The sequence below is a fragment of the Kogia breviceps genome, chromosome X (assembly GCF_026419965.1).
Source record: "Kogia breviceps isolate mKogBre1 chromosome X, mKogBre1 haplotype 1, whole genome shotgun sequence".
Lineage (NCBI taxonomy): Eukaryota > Metazoa > Chordata > Mammalia > Artiodactyla > Physeteridae > Kogia > Kogia breviceps.
In genome coordinates this window covers 131,314,344-131,332,136 of record NC_081330.1, presented here as the reverse complement: position 1 = coordinate 131,332,136, position 17,793 = coordinate 131,314,344, and the positions used below count along the sequence as shown (strand labels likewise).

Here is a 17,793-nt window from a genome sequence, read left to right as displayed (position 1 = left end):
CCCTGCTTGCCGCAACTAGAGAAAGCCCGGGTGCAGCAACGAAGACCTAACGCAGCCAAAGATAAATAAAATTAACGTAAAAAAAAAAAAAAGATGATTTGAGTCATTCCAACGACCTTTCAAATGTGTTGTGAAAACTCATTGCATTAATATCCCCAAGTACGATTTCAGCTATGCTCCACATGGACCACAGAAATAAAAATAGCTCCTGCTTGGATAAAATCCAGATTTTTCAGACTGACATCCGAGGCCATCCATTACTGAGATCCTGTTACCACAGTGAGATCTCTACCTGGACTCGGGTCAGATGACGGCTATTCCTCCAAGCTAAGTCCTCATTCCTTCCCCATCCGATACTTTAGCATCTTTACGAAATTCCAAAGTATCCTAAAAGCGCACCACTAGTGGCCACAGGAGTATAGTGGGCCAGGGATTAAGCGCAAGCTATTTTACATCTCCACCACTGGGTTCCCCAAATGAGGGACATGAACCACGGGCACTAAGCAAAGTGATTTTAGGAATATAGAGTTATGAAATTAAAAAGCACTCAACACCTTTTTTTTTATTTTTTATTTTTTGCGGTATGTGGGCCTCTCACTGTTGTGGCCTCTCCCGTTGCGGAGCACAGGCTCCGGACGCGCAGGCTCAGTGGCCACGGCTCACGGGCCCAGCCGCTCCGCGGCACGTGGGATCCTCCCGGACCGGGGCTCGAACCCGCGTCCCCTGCATCGGCAGGCGGACCCTCAACCACTGCGCCACCAGAGAAGCCCCTAAGCACTCAACATCTTAAAAAACATGTTAAAGAACACTCAACATTTTCAATCCTCACTTAGCCGTTGACAGGTCCTGGTGACCTATAGGTTTGGTGCTAGCATTTCTCTACCATCTCATGACATTAATTTCCTTTAATTTTTCTTTCTTTCTTTTTTTTTTTTTTTTTAAACAACAAGAGAAAATCCATCTCAGAGCCTTTGGCAGGCAAGAACAGCTAATGAGAATTTAATGGCTTTATTTGGATTTTGTAGTTTTCTTTAATTAAAAGTTAAATTGATGATGAATGATCCTAGCTTTCCATTTAAGAAAATCATATAAAGTTTATTCCCAAAACACGTGAGAGAAAAAGAAAGTAGGTGGCTTTAACACAAGTAAGTCATGATTTGTGTTTAGGTGTTAAGGAATTAATGATAGGTTTGGATGGTGATGTAGTCAATAGGCATGGCCATGGTGTGGGAAACGCTCCTGTGAGCTTTTCTGCTTCAAAAGAAGGCAACACTTTGCAAGGGCAGGCATTACCTATCTGAGTTCTATGACACAATTGGGCATTGGTCCTGCCTTTAAAAGGGGTTATGCATTGAACTGTTTCCCCCTCAAATTAAGATACACTGAAGTCCTAATACCCAGGACCTCACAGGGTGATCTATTGGAAATAGGGTTAGTGCAGATGTACTCAGTCAAGTTAAGATGAGGTTATAGTGGGAATTCCCTGGTGGTCCAGTGGTTAGGACTCTGCGCTTCCGCTGCAGGGGGCACTGGTTCGATCCCTGGTTGGGGAACTAAGATCCCACAAGCCATGCGGTCCGGCCAAAAAATAAAAATTAAAAAAAAGATGAGGTCATACTGGAGCAGGATGGACTCTTAAACCAATATGATTGGTGCCCTTATAAGATGGTCAAAATAAAAAAGAACAAAATAATGCCATTTGCAGCAACATGGATGCAACTAGAGACGATCATACTAAGTGAAGTAAATCAGAAAGAGAAAGACAAACACCATATGATATCATTTATATGTGGAATCTAAAATATGACACAAATGAACTTACCTACAAAACAGAAATAGAGTCACAGACAGAGAGAACAGACTTGTAGTTGCCAAAGGGGAGGGGGAGGGGGAGGGATGGAGTGGGAGTTTGGGATTCGCAGATGAAAATTATTATACATAGGATGGATAAACAATAAGGACCTACTGTACAGTACAGGGAACTATATTCAATATCCTGTGATAAACCATTATGGAAAAGAATATGAAAAAGAATGTATACATGTCTATAACTGAATCACTTTGCTGTAGAGCAGAAATTAACACAAGGTTGTAAATAAACTATACTTCAATAAAGATAAAAAAAGAAGAAGACGGCCGTATAAAGAGAGACGTGCTGGAGACTGCCACGGTATGACAGACACAGAGCTTGGAGAGATGCAGCTACAAGTCAGGCAACACCAAACATTGCCAGCAAAGCACCAGAAGTTAAGAAGGAGCATGGAAACATTCCCCTATGGGTCTTAGAGAGAACTCAGGCCTGCGGACACCTTCATCGTGGACTTCTAGCCTCCAGAACTGTGAAGTACACTTCTGTTGTTTTAAGCTACGTCATCATTTTTGGTACTTTGTTGCAGCAGCCCTAGGAATCTAATAAACAAGGGTTACTTAAAAACCTTGCTGACTTGACCTCAATCACCTCCTTGTCGAAAAAAGAACCTTTTGGGGACAGACAAGCATCTCTCCCCGGCACGGTTGTACCGTCTCCGTTTCCCACTGTCTTTCTTAGGTCAAACTTGTAAAATGGGACAGTCCAAAGCGGGTATCCGTACAACATATTTTCCACTCAAGAAACGTGCCACGCTTTTCCTAAGACTGCAAAACCATGAAAGCACGTCCCACCAGAGTATTTGGAATCATTGTAAAGAATGACACCTGCTCACCCCCTACACATCCCCGGCATCCCCACGTCCTCTCATTAGAGCTAAATGAGGCTCAGGCACTGCAGGGCTGCTGCAGGGTGGGGCCTAATTCCACCCCCCAGAGATCCACAGGAAGATTCTCCGTCCTCCAGAGCCGGGAGGGTCTTCACTGTAGCTTTGGTACAAGAAGCTCAAGGTTAGTGACAGAAGCACAGGCAGGTAGAAAAGAATGATACCTCATTAATTTCCACAATTAGGTCACTCAACAAGAGAAAATGAAAAGATGCTCTGATATTTGTAGGTCCTTAAGATGCTGCGGAGTGTTACCTTTCTTTGTTTGCAGAGAATCTGCTCAGTGGAAAATGGGTGGACCCTGTTGTGTATGTAACCCTTGTATACTTCCTACTTTATGTAGCCAATGAGCTTTCTATATGTGTGTATAGAGAGATATACAAATATACACACGTATGAAATGTATATTAATGAAATAAACATGTGTAAATATTTATATATAAACAAAATAAATACATTTTGTATGTATATGTATATATAGAAAATAAATCTCACAACAATGGAGAAATCCTATGCATGTATATAGACACATATGCGTATATATATCTTACACACACACACAGGATTTCTCTACAGTTATGAGATTAGGAGTTATTACATGTGCATATACATATATAATATATATATTATATACACATAGAGTATTTCTAGATATTTATTATGAGATTTATTTCATTCCTTGGCTATGCATTCCACGTGGCCCATGTCTTTGGAGAACCCTATTATTTACCAAACAAGACAAGGTCCTATCTGGATTAGAAACTCCAGGATCAGTTTTCAATAGACTAGCCAAATGTATCTAAATCTGCCCCCGGTAGCAAGTGTAGCATTTTCAATACGCATCCAGCACCTTAGCAGAAATCTGACCTGATAGAAAACGATTCGGGGGCAAAGAAAAAACGAGGTCTCCCCAGACGTCGGGGGGAAAACGGACCGCCTGTGTTACCGTGGGTGCCTGCCCGCACGCCGCAGTCTAGCCAGCCATGGGAACCACGCCCACCCGGGGGGCAGCAGACAAACAGCGACCCGACGGGGAGAAGGACATACCCGGTCTTGGCGAAGTTCGTCCAGTACGTCATGACCACGGCGCTGAGCATGACGTCGTTCTTGGAGAAGTTGCAGCTGAAGAGCTCCGTCGGGCCAATCATGGGGATCCCGAAGACGTAGGGCACTTCGTCGCCGTGGGCCGAGTCCGCCCAGCTGGGCTTCATCTCGCTCTGGCAGTGGTGGTAGAAGGCGTAGAAGTAGGTCGGGGAGCCGTACTGCGCGTGCAGGTCCGCGGTGGCCACGGCGGGGGCCACCCACTGGTGGTCGGTGAACAGGGCCACCAGGGTCTTGCGCCGCGTCTCGGGGTTCTCCTTGTCGGCCCAGTCCGTGTACATGAACTTGATGGTCTCCCGCAAGGTGTCCTTCCCCTCGGGGTAGCCGTAAAGGTTGTCCACGAAGTTGGACACCGAGAAGTCAAAATCGTTGGGCGTCACGCCATCCTCGTTGTCCACGATGCCGTCCACGAACTTCAGCCCCTCCCCCTGGTTGACGCCGAGCATGATGTCATAGTTAAGGAACTCGCCCTGCTCCATGAGGATCTGAGGGTCGTCGGGGATGACATCCCCGTCGATGACGGGCCCGAAGGAGATGTGGTACGTGGCCGGGGTGATGGTCTGCTGGGTGAGCTCTTTGTAGTTCTTATTCCGAAGGCACTCCACCATATCCGTGCTGTCCAGCATGTTGCAGCCGACTTTATCTGCCAATATCCGAGTGTACTTGGCAGGCTGGTAGTTCACGGCCCAGCTGGACAGGGCCGTCCCGCTCTGGATGATGGCCTTCTGGAACAGACCTGCAGGTGCAAAATTGTGGACATGCAAATGAAAACCCGAGAGACAGAAAAGCAGCTGTTACTCAGCAAAGAAGGCTCGGATTGTCTCTCGGGCATGTGGATTTCTGGATACTGGAGCATTCAGCGCAGTCGGCATCTCTCTCTCTCTCATCTCTGTCTCGTTCTTCCCCCTCCCCCTCCTGCTGGACAGTGGTCTTATAGGATGCTCTCAGACACACACACACACACACACACACACACACACACACACACACACACACACACACACAGAGTTTAGAAAACGAGATCGCATTTACACTTTAGCGGCAGTGCTAAAAACATACAACCTCTTTCTCCTTCCCCGATTTTGTGTAATATTAGTGTCTCCATCTCCAGAATTCATAAATAAAGAGTCTCAGAGTAATCACAAACCCCAGCCTCTAAAAATATGCTTTGTGGCCATGAGAGGTCAAAGTCTGTTTTCTCTTACAGGCACCACTTTCTTAGAGGGGAAAGATCCACTGAAGTCAGTGTCAGAGTATAAATTCTGGAATGCATTTTCATTTCCAGACTCCATATACTGAAGGTGCTAAAAACATGCAATTAAAATAAATTCATTAAATTAGCTATTCCTAAGGAAATCTTCACTTGCAAGCCCCACTAAAATGTATCTTTTTTCCAAAAACAATCATTAATTTCAAAGTTGCATCCACTCAAAGCCCAGACTTTTGTACAATTTATTCTACCACATTTTATTTTTTAATTTTATTTTATTTTATTTTTATTTTTGTTTGGTTTTTTTATTTTTTTTTTGCGGTACGCGGGCCTCTCACTGCTGTGGCCTCTCCCGTTGCGGAGCACAGGCTCCGGATGTGCAGGCTCAGCGGCCACGGCTCACGGGCCAAGTCGCTCCGCGGCACGTGGGATCTTCCCGGACCGGGGCACAAACCCGTGTCCCCTGCATCAGTAGGCGGACTCTCAACCACTGCGCCACCAGGGAAGCCCTCCACCACATTTTAAACATGTCTGCTTGGTGAGAAACTTGAAAAACCTTGGGCTGTTTTATGAGTAAAATTCTGTGTAGCTTGAAATTTCCTATCGGATTAGTCTAGTATGTGGATGTCCAGAAGTAAATAAAAGTCTATTTGTAACTACTCCAGTATGAGACGGAAGGCTATAAGATCACGGTGTTCTATTCCTTATCTCTTCCTGCCGTTTCCTTGAACTCCAGCATGATCCAGCTCTGATGCCTCATAAGTCACTGGGAGAATAAAAGTATTCGGGGGAGGGGGGTCCAGAAGTCCATGCCCTGTCGATGTTTAAGGTCATACAAGCAATCGAGGATGAAGGGAACATGACTGCAGTGAGGAAAACGTGATTCTAAAGACTAGAGGCTTGGCCCACAGATGACACACAAGACTGAGCTTTTTAAAGTGATCTGCCTTTGCCCAACACATCATCAAGCTCGTCTGGGGCCAATTTCCCAATGTTTACCATTCTGTTGCAAATGAGCAAGTACTGCCTTGTGTGTCTGGTTCTCAAGGTGAATGTTTTAAAGCACCTTAAGGAAATGATGTCCATATTTGATCTATTAAAAGACATTCATAGGGGCTTCCCTGGTGGCGCAGCGGTTGAGAGTCCGCCTGCCAATGCAGGGGGCACGGGTTCGTGCCCCGGTCCGGGAGGATCCCACGTGCCGCGGAGCCGCTGGGCCCGTGAGCCGTGGCCGCTGAGCCTGCGCGTCTGGAGCCTGTGCTCCGCAAGGGGAGAGGCCGAGACAGGGAGAGCCCCGCGTACCACAAAAAAAAAAAAAAAAGACATTTTTTCATAAATGAAGAATTAGAAAAATGTTGCTAGAAGTTACACATTTTCTCTCTCTGTCATAACTGCTGGCTGTGATTGAGGTAGCTGTGTGTGTGTGTGTGTGTGTGTGTGTGTGTGTGTGTGTGTGTGTGTGTATGTTTTGGTAGGGAAGTAATACAACCTGTGATAAAACTTGAAAAACTAAAGAAAAAGTCACCCATAATTCATACTATAAAATAGGAGCTAATTTAATATTTTTGGTACCATTCCTTCTTGGTGCTTTCCCTCCCACTGGTCCGTTGTGTATAACTGTGTCCAAGATCTGCATAGTATACGGATGTCATAACTAAGGAACTCCCCCTGCTCCAGCAGGATCTGAGAATTGCTTGGAATGGCATCCCTGTCCATGACAGGGTCCAAAGGGAATGTGGTACCCGGCCAAGGTGATGGTTTGCTGAATGAGCTCTTCATATCATGTCTCCCAGGTTAATGCATATCTTAAGCACAATTCTTAAAACAAATTATTTTTCCTTTGAGTAAATGCACGTGTCATTTACAATGTTCTTGTCTTTCTGGTCTTGTAGCTTTTCCTTTCATTCTTTGCTACAAGAATGCTGTGGTAGAAAACTCCATGAAAACACCCTTTTCCCACGTGTATGTTGATTTCATTAAGTTATATCATGACAAGTGAAATTCCTAAGGCCAACAGTCTGGGTACGTTCATTAATTCTTGATTCTATTGCTGGGTTGATTTTAGAGAGCTACTTTGCAGAAATGGTGCAAAGCATTGCCATATTCATTTCTGATCTACTGATTTAAGGAATTAACACTCTTCCCCCATTAGTTTTGGCTGACATATGTTTGTTTACTACTAGAGTTGACGCTGACTATTTTGTAAATGGAGAACCATGATTATATCCATTGAGAAATGGGAAAATACAGGTATTTTCTAAAACGCTATAGGAGTCGTTATCACTAATGATCTAATTTACTCACTTTTTCCTTTTTAAATAAAGGGTTAATACAAACATAAGCTTTTCATTCTACCTCTCCTCAGCCATTACAAAATAAAGAATCAAGAAATTCAGCCTTCACAAGACTTAAAAATCATCGTCAATCGTATCCTGCTAATGAAGCAATCAAGGCACAGAAAGAGTCAGCAACTTGTCCACGACAGTGCAGGAAGAGAGGAAAAAAATGGGATGCTGTCAAATGGCACGAGGATACTTCCCTTTTTTAACATGCTTAGGGTACTTTAAAGAAAGATAATATAAGACTCTTTAAAGAAAAATAATTCCTAAGTTTCACGTGCTTTTCATAAAAATCGTTCAAATAGATGTGGTAAATCCTTAAACCAACCAAAGACACAGGCTTGCCAAAGTGTCCCAGGGCTGCCTTTTCTTGTTTTGTTTTTATTTCTGTTCCATTTTTGAAGGGAGAGCCAGGAAGTTATTAAGGTGCCTCCAGGCCCACTGCACCCAAGTTCTGTTGATTTTTCTTTTAAAAATCTCTCATCTGATATTGCTGGGAACATCCATCACCAATGGACCAGAGAGAATCGACTTGAATTAGTCTGCACCAAAGACGTGACTTTATAACCATACGGCTGGCTACAAGCTTTGTTCATCATGAAATCTAAAAATCTGGAGATGCAAGATGAAAACTGAAGTTCATAAAATGTAAAGTTGTCCTAGTAAGCTCAGACGGGCAAAAGCAGGGTGTAGGCATTTCTAAGGAAGTCATTTTCCTCCAATTAGTGTAAGCAGCACTCCCTGCCATAAGTCTAAGTGAGAAAAATATATCGTTAAGGTAGTTAATAATACTGTACTGCACACTTAAAAGTGGCTAAGAGAGGAGATCGTAAAATTCTCATCAGAAGGAAAAAAATTTGTAACTAAGTGGTGACAGATGTTAATTGGACTTCCTGTGGTGGCTGTTTTGCACTGTATACCAACAGTGAATCGTCATGTTGTACACCTGAAACTAATCTAATGGTGTATGTCAATCATGCCTCAATTTAAAAAATCAGAAAGCAAGCCTAGAGAAGAGGAGGTGGGTGCATGTCATTTGGGGGATTTTCCGTGGAGGTTTCAATAGAGACTGTGGCCTCCCTGCATGCACCTTGGATAAGAGCTCAGTATGGGTTCATTTCTGGGTCCCAGGGTTCCCTGCCCACCGTGCGGACGCTCTTATTACCTTCTGAATAGTGAGACAAGGTCAAGAGGCTGACACAGGAAGCACCCGCGCCGGAGCCGAAGATGGTCACTCTCTTAGGATCCCCACCGAAGGCCCCGACATTCTCCTCAATCCAGCGTAATGCTTGGATCTGGTCCAGGAGCCCATAGTTGCCTTTGGCCGCCTGGTCGCCGGTACTTAAAAACCCTGCGGAAGAACACAGGATATTTGGGGCTGTCACCTACAAAACATACGTCAACATCGCTGCTATTCGGAAAGACATTCCACGGTTTACTTTGTTCATTCTTCACTTTTCCTTCCTATCAATAAGAAGCTACAGTGTAGCACCTTTTCCATGACAGAAAGGAGTATATTACGTAAATAAGAGTTACAATGGTTTTTGTTTCTTTTGAGACTATAATAAAGGGTCTCATCTGGGGGTTTGTATGGGGTTAACATATACGGGGAAATGAATCTAAAATATTTACAATACACGACGCTATCAGAAACCTATACACTTGACTAGATTTAAGTTATCACTCCTGTGCATATGTCGGTTTACCTTGGGAAAACAAAGAAGGCTTCTAAAAGAAGTTTTTCAGGGCAAAACAGTGTGTGTGTTGGCATCTGTGTATAAGATTGTGTGCACTGTATGCAAAACCAGTATAGGTTTGCTTTTCCCCATTGAATTCCTCATTAATATTTTCATTTAACTCCTTTTAATGCTTAAATCTCAAAGTAAATTATAGCCATCATGTTATGCCACACTTAAGTAGTTTAGGATGCATCTCTATTTTTCTATATAAGGAAGATTTCACAGTTACATGCAGAAACTTATAATTCTTTAATCCCAGCCAAAAGCCAGTGCATATTCAAATCTCCCTAACTGTCCCCAAAATAGCATGGGCTGGTACATTTTATTTAAAAAAAAATAGGAGGATTCTGTAAATTAAGCAATGAGATTTCACTCGAGGCATCAAATTCTAAATTCTTTCTGTTTTTAAAGCTGCAAATAAGGCAATACGGGCATTTACTTGTGGCAAAGTGATCAGCTTTCGAGGTCGATCTCATTCCCTGTTACTCTAACACTGCAAAAAGATCTTGACCTGGGAACTCTGTTTTCCTCTGATGTTTGAAGTCGTTTTTGTGGAAGAGACACTCTCCCACTCAGATTCAAAACTATGAATATTTTATAAAGCATCCTCCAAGCTTAAATACTTGCACAAACTTTAATCCAACTTTATGTCCAAATCTGTCTTGAATAAGCCTTCTGGGGGGAAAAAAAAAAAGTCATAAAAAGTTGGTTGTTTTTTTTTTTTTTTCCGTCCCATTCTTATTTGCCCCTATACCAAATGCCCAATTACGATATTTTTCCTTTCTGCACCATTTCTTTATTCCAAGGGTCGTGACGTTCACCCATTTCAACGAATGCTTATTCAATAACCATGGAAAGCAGCTGCAGTGTTCATATGAAGACAGACTGATCCAAGCCCTGAAATAACAGAAATAAGAACCAATGCCTTCAAACACATCCCTAAGCAAAGCTGACAGCAATCCAAGAGGCTCTCGGAGTACCAGCCTTCTCAAAACCTGCAACAAAATCACAAAGGATGAGATCTTACACCTGCTGAGAATTGAGTCTTCCCTTCCAGAGCTTGCCTGAGTACCTGTGGGAAATGGGGGATGGGAGCCAGGAGGGGATTAGAAATGGTCTGGTTCAAAAGAAGGCAGCCAGAAGGGCTACTGTTGCTGTTAATTCTAAAATCACAGTCATTGGGACCCACGATCGCCTAGCCCTACAGGTAGATGCAAGGTGACAGCTGCCGGGTCGTACATTTAGGGCACATCGCACACACCCACTCCCCTCTTAGGTTCCTGGGGATGGATGTGAGATTAGCTACGATGAGAGGGGGTGTTCAGATGTTTCCAGGCCCTCCTTGTTCAATTGGCAGTTACCAATTAGTGTTTCATGCCCGTGAATGTTCTGGGGCCTCTTACGTTTTACATGCTTTCTCATAAAATGAATTCACGCCCTGCTTGGGGGAAAAGCCTCTTTCACGCAGCTTTCTGGACGGAACGGGCTTATAATGGCAGCCTGGGTGCCCTGTGAGAACCGTAAGACAAGCCTCTCTTCCCGCATTCGGGAAAGAGGTGGTTCATTTCTAAAGGCTCCAGGAATTTTCTGGAAGAACTGTTCTGTTTTTAACTCATCCCTCCTCTACCCACCTTCCCCCTGCTCTCGGCTCTCACGGAATGACCTAGTCGCTTACTGTTTATGGGGGGGGGGGTGGGATTTGCAACAGCTGGTAAATCGTGAGGCTTGATGAACTCAGAGCCCCTCCGTGCCCAGCAAAACATGACTTGTACAACCTCGCCAACGGCGGGCTCACTAATCTTACATACCCGGGCAAATGTGACTTCTCCTAAGAGCAGCCCGTGGAAAGCCTTGATCTTGGCAATTCTGCTCGCCTTCTGAAAGTCCTGGGGGAAACAGCTCTCCACGTGTCTCTGAACTTGAGCAAAGGAACGTGGGTTTTTTGGAAGCTGGTGTTTCCAGAGCGTCTGCCGTGGAATCTTCATTTATTGCAATATCCAGGGATTGCTTTTTTTTTTTTTTTTTTTTGGTTCTTTTTAAAAATTGAAATGATAAGCAGGTCAGAGTCCCCAATGCAGGGACAGAATGAATGCAAGTCATTTTATGTTCCCTATGACGGCATATTCCTTTCCGATTCTCATTGTCAAAACACGGTGTTGGATATAACCCAGACATAGGATGTGGGTGGGTCTCCTAGCGTGGGACTGTATGAACAACAACATGATAGCAGCGCGTCAACTGGGAAACACACACACACATTACCGAACATCGAAGCGTCTGCAGAAGTCAGTTTCCCAGATGAGCACATAACTTTCCTTGACTGGCTCTAACGCCAGTGATTTTAAACGAACAGCCCCTTTCGCGGACAAACATTCTTGGACTCCAAATCCTCTCAGCGTTTCAGCTGATGAAACATTGGCTTTTGAGATTTACCGTCTCTGAACTGAAGCTTGTAAAGCAGTAAGCCGCCGCCACTCTCCACACACAAATGAACGATGAAAGAGACGCACAAAAGAGACCATTTGAATTCACACAGATTAATGACTAGATTGATGCTGACTTTCATTCAAAGTAGTGGAAGGAACAAAACACACACACACACACACACACACACACACACACACAAATACACGGGATATGCTGAGTGCCCGTGCAGTTATGTTAAAACTTGGTTCACGGAAAAGATGCTTAAAAAACCAAAATCTCATTTCCCACCTGCGTGTTGAATGAAATGAATATAACGTACGTTGTATTTGGTCTAATATTGCTCTAGAATAGAAGGTTTCAGGGTTTCAGGATAGCTAATCATGATCTAAATGTTTCTCGTTCATTTGAGTTGCAGGGGGTTAGGAGAATGATTCTGGGCCACGTGGTTTTCTGTCCACTTCAGGTCAACAGTAAGAAACCCAGAGGTGTCAGATGTGGCTGGATTTTGGTTCGTTTTAACATGACTTTAATGCCACAGAGGACTTTACCTCTTAGGAAATAATTCATTACATATGCACAGGAGGCGTTTTTTTGATGACCATTAAACAGAAAATAATTACTAAGTGAATACAGAAAAATATCTTGTACATTTTCAGGGTGTGTATTCACCTGTAATTCGCAGAATTAATCTAGGGTCTCAACTATATTTTTAAAAGAATTATATATCTGTGTGCATATATATGTATATGTTTGCATAATGACCTATTTTGATTATTTGGTTTCTTTGGAGGAGGATTTGCAAAATACAGCAAATCACTAGCCTTTAGTATATCAGAATCCCTCCCTCATATTTGTATATATATATGTGTACAGACATATATATGTATATATATACACACACACATATATATACATACACACATATTATGTGTGTATTTGAGTGTGTATGTGTATTTGAGAGAGAGTGTGTGTGTGTATTCGTACACACAATATTTAATTTAATGGAGTAAAAGCAAAAAGGAAATATTTAAATGAAATTGTTTCAATGAGAATAGACAGAATTTACTTTAGGTCACACAAATGAGCCCAAACAGAAATCTGTGTAATGAGAATTACAGCAGAGGTAGAAATGTGAAAAACAGGCCAATAAATGCACATCTATATTCTTTGATATTTACAGGAAATTATTCACTGGGTGCGTTTATTACAAGGTGAAAGTGAAGTTTTCTTATTGGAACCATTTATGACTAACAAAAGGGCAGAGATTCTAATGGATAGGATGAAAGGCAAGGGGGGTATACATTCAAATTCCGCAGGCGTGATAGGCAAAGCTAATTGAAATTGTGTCTGTTTTTAGTTTTCATTTTACTTAAAAATGACACGAGTCATAACTGATGCTGCTTCTACGGTATCTCCTCATCAGCTCAGTATCACACAGAGCCATTTCCAATGTCAGCGGAACACATCAAAGCCGCTTATGAAGGACACACGATTTCTACAGCAGAGGTTTCCAAACCTGGGGCCCCGGATGTTATTAGTGGGATTCCCTGCACTGCGTTCATAAAGTGTATTCTATCCCCACAGAATGATTTAGAATGAGGCTGCAAAGATGTCTTAAAGTACTTTAGTTGAAATTATATGGATTCACAAAACTAAAACCAGTTATATTCTGGAAGCAAAATACAAAGTGATAAACAGTTTATTTATTACACAATGTCAATGAAAAGGTGAAGATAATTGGTAAACATGTTTCATGATGCTGAAAATTTGGCAACAGCCAGTCTGGAACCAAACCCCCTTTGAGCCAACTTTAGATTCTTTTTGGTTCAAAACCTCATCCTTGATCATTTCTCCAGATTCGTTGATGACCCAAGCTCTACTGGCTGCCAGATCCTTTTGGTTTGATTTCTGGAATAGCTCATACACCTCATCAGTCCTAGGATTCTGCACCCGCCGTGTCCGAGATAAGAGCTCCAATTCACTGCCCTCAACCTTGCTGCTTCCAATCCATTTCTACAGCATCAAACTAACCATGGAGCACCTCAGTGTATACACCTTGACAAGACTCATGAAAATGGAAATCTGAATCCCTTTGACCCACCAGTTCTACTTCCATAAATGCTTTTTCTATTAAAAAAAAATCTCTCTCTGAATGTACAGAAATAAGTCATGCAAGGATCTACAAATAGAAATAGCCATGTAAGAGTCCAATCAATTCTTATTGATTATAATTTTGAAAATCAGGATGACGGGAATCTCAACATCCATGAATGGGAGATTTGTGGCACGAATTCCGTTGGCTGAATCCACATAACGGGAGGCTCTCTGTGTGTATAAAATGATACAGAGTACTTAAATGTGTAAACACAGAACCACATCCAAGTTCTCTTCACAGAAAACCGTGAGTTGCTGAAGACTGTGTCTTATGATCCGATTTTTATGAACATCATCAAATGGGTGTGTGAAATACAAACTGAAAGGAAATCAGGCAGTTCAGAGCATTTCTCTCCGGGAAGGTGGCTAGAGGTGATTTTCACACTTAATTTTAAATATCTGTGTGTTTTTTCTTCCAACTTGTAACTGCGTTTCTAGCAATCATACACGCACACACACACACACAGCAAGCTTGTTTTAAAGTCAAATGTATTAGTGGGATGTCCAGGGCCATTCCCTGTGGTCCCATCTTTACATCTCTGGACATGCTCTACACATGCCCTTTAGCCCACAAATCTACCACATTACACGTAACTGCCCCCTGGGATATGCCCTGCCTTTCCATCTCTCTTTGCCTTTGTATATTCACTCTTCTCCATCTCTTCCTAGGATGTTCTTTACAGGGCTGCCGGGATCCTGTGAACTGCCTTCCTCCTGTAGATGTGGTCTCACATCCAACCCCACTATTTGCCCATGGGGTACAGTGCCACCCGGAGACCAGCTCTGTCACCTCCCTGGTCCAGCCCCTTACGCAGGAATCACCCGCACATACAGGCACTGCCCTTTTATCTCCTTCCCTCCACCAATGCGGGTCCCTTTTCAACATTTTCCTAAGGGTCTCAATTCTCTCAAGTCAGTAAATTGCTTTAAGTGAGTTTCTATGACAGAACTGACCACTCTAGAGGAAGGGTATCTGCCCGCAGGTCCGTAGCCCGGTTATTGCTTGTACTGGAATCAGTCAAGTCAGCCTTGGATCTGAATCTACAGGAAAGCCTCGGGCATATTACCCAAGATTTCAGAGCCCTTTTCATTTTGTTTATGGTTTCCTTTACTGTGCAAAAACCTGTAGGTTTTATAACTTACAGAATGGGAGAAAATATTTGCAAATGATGTGACTGACAAGGACCTTAATTTCCAAGGTAAACAAACAGCTCATACAACTCAACATCAAAAAAAGCAAACTACCCAGTCAAAAAATGGGCAGAAGACCTAAACAGACATTTCTCCAAAGAAGACATACAGATGGCCAACAGGCGTGTGGAAACATGCTCAACATCGCTAATCTTTAGAGGAACGCACATCAGAACTACAATGAGGTATCACCTCACACCAGTCAGAATGGCCACCATCAAAAAGTCTAAAACAATAAATGCTGGAGAGGGTGTGGAGAAAAGGGAACCCTCCTACGCTGTTGGTGGGAATGTAAATTGATACAGCCACTGTGGAGAACAGTATGGAGGTTCCTTAAAAAACTAAAAATAGAACTACCATATGACCCAGCAATCCCACTACTGGGCGTATACCCTGAGAAAACCATAAATCAACAAGGTTCATGTACCACAATGTTCATTGCAGCTCTATTTACAATAGCCAGGACATGGAAGCAACCTAAATGTCCATCGACGGAGGAATGGATAAAGAAGATGAGGTACATGCATACAACGGGACACTACTACTCAGCCATAAAGAAGAAGGAAATAATGCCATCTGAAACATCATGAATGGACCTAGAGATGATCATACTAAGTGAAGTCAGAAAGACAAATACCATATGATATCACTTATTTGTGGAATCTAAAATATGACACAAATGAATATATTTACAAAACAGAAACAGACTCACAGACACAGAGAACTGACTGGTGGTAGCCAAGGGGGAGGGGGTGGGGGAGGGATGGACTGGGAGTGTGGCGTTAGCAGATGCAAACTGGTAGATATAGGATGGATCAACAACAAGGTCCTACTGTGGAGCACAGGGAACTCTATTCAATACCCTGTGATAAATCATCATGGAAAAGAATATGAAAAAGAATGTATATGTGTGTATAACTGAATCATTTTGCTGTGCAGCAGAAATTAACACATTGTAAATCAACTATTCTTCAATAAAAAATATTGAAAAAAAAAGTAACAGACTTCAAAGCTTCATTTTTCTCAGCTGTGGAACTGAGAAGAGTAAGTATCCAACACATAACATAGCTTGGGGAACTAACTGCACTGTGTCTGATGGACAGTGTGTGTTTAAGAACAGTCACCGACTAGACTGATTTCCTGCTAGTTATTTCTGTTTCACCCACATATAGCAAGTGAGGAGAGGTGTCTGCTGGTAAATAAAATGGGTCCGTAGGGAAAATGGATTACTGGTCTACTTAGACGTTGTCTTTAAGATTATGCAGATGATAAACCTTATGTGCTCTTTGACCGCAAATGTGGCTGGTGAATAATTCCGCATGAAGGTGATAGATATTTCTTTACAGTCTATTTATTAAGCTTTTATGAGGTGCTTGAAGTCTAAAGAGAAAGGCAATGCAAAATGTGTATCACAGGTTTATTCATGCTGGGAAAATTATGGAGATGCTTATTCAAACAACAGTTATGATATACCACAATAACCCAAGGAATGTGCTAAGAGCTGAGGGAAAATGATATATTAGAGTGGATTTCCACAGATATTGGAAAAACTTACACAAACTCTGTTTTTTCATTTGTGAGCTTCAATTTGTTCTTAATAAGAATATTTTAGAACCTATTAGGATTGCAAGTCATACTTTTTGCCAACACAGTATATTTGTGAAACATACATAAGATATAATATTTAGTACCTATATGGTATTCAGGGCACCGTAAATTGCATTTAAGAAAAAAAAGATGACATACACCTCTATGTTACAAATGTGAAACATGATTTGGATAATTCCTCTTAAAGTGAACAAATTTAAAGTAGGCTGCTCTGTTCTATCCTCAATCGCAAAACAAGCATGATGGTAGTGGGGATTCCTAGTATTTACTGTTGGATATCGTCGTGGGCAGACAAGAATTAATCTGGTTTGTTCTCAGTTATCCATAAGATGATCACAACAACTGAATGTAATAAAAGACCACACATTCTTTTTCATCTCTATCAAACGCCAGCAATGTCTACTAACTCACATAATGTTTTCTGTGTCCAAAAATATTACCAAGCTTTCCGATGCTGATTTTCTCTGGGAAACTTGGAACATGATTAAGAAGACTGTTTGTTGATGGTTTCCTTTGCTGCGCAAAAGTCTGATTAGGCCCCATTTGTTTACTTTTGTTTTTATTTCTATTGACTTGGGAGAATGGATAAAGAAGATGTGGTATAGATATACAATGGAATACTACTCACCCATATAAAAGAATGAAATAATGCCACTTAAAGCAACATGGATGGACTCAGAGATGATCATACTGAGTGAAATAAGTCAGACAAAGACAAATATCATATGATATCACTTATATGTGGAAAGTAAAAAACTGATACAAAAGCACTTATTTACAAAACAGAATAAACTCACAGACATACAAAACAAACTTATAGTTACCAAAGGGGAAAGGGGGATGGAGATAAATTAGGAGTTTGGGATTAACATATACACATTATTATATATAAAATAGATAAACAACAGGTCCTACTGTATAACACAGGGAACTCTACTCAATACCTTGTAATAACCTATAATGGAAAAGAATATGAAAAAAAAATGTAACTGAATCACTTTGCTGTACACCTGAAACTAATACAACATTGTAGAAAAAAAAAAAAGAAGACTGTTTTAATTAAGAAAACCACTGGGACGATCTTAGAGGATATAACACATTAGCAACAAGGGAACAGAATGACCTATAACAGAGCTAAAATCCCAATAGAATGTTTAGTTTCAGTTAGGAAAGGTTATTGAAGAAAGAAGGCAATATTTCCCAGCAATGAGTGTGTATATACCGTCCATGTATCACACACGAAAACTGTCCCTTTAGTTGAATGCTTTGAC

General features: G+C 41.9%; 1 protein-coding gene across 5 annotated transcripts in view; it reads right to left on the bottom strand.

Annotated features, from left to right (window-relative positions):
• The window catches only part of NLGN4X (neuroligin 4 X-linked), a 333,213-nt gene that overhangs the window by 8,846 nt on the left and 306,574 nt on the right, over positions 1-17,793 (bottom strand). For all 5 annotated transcript variants that reach the window (XM_067023747.1, XM_067023746.1, XM_059050270.2 and 2 more), the window contains 2 exons: positions 8,569-8,754; positions 3,801-4,590 (listed from right to left, as the gene is read on the bottom strand). In XM_067023747.1, coding sequence (XP_066879848.1) covers positions 3,801-4,590; positions 8,569-8,754 — 976 coding nt within the window. The remainder of the gene's footprint in view (positions 1-3,800; positions 4,591-8,568; positions 8,755-17,793) is intronic.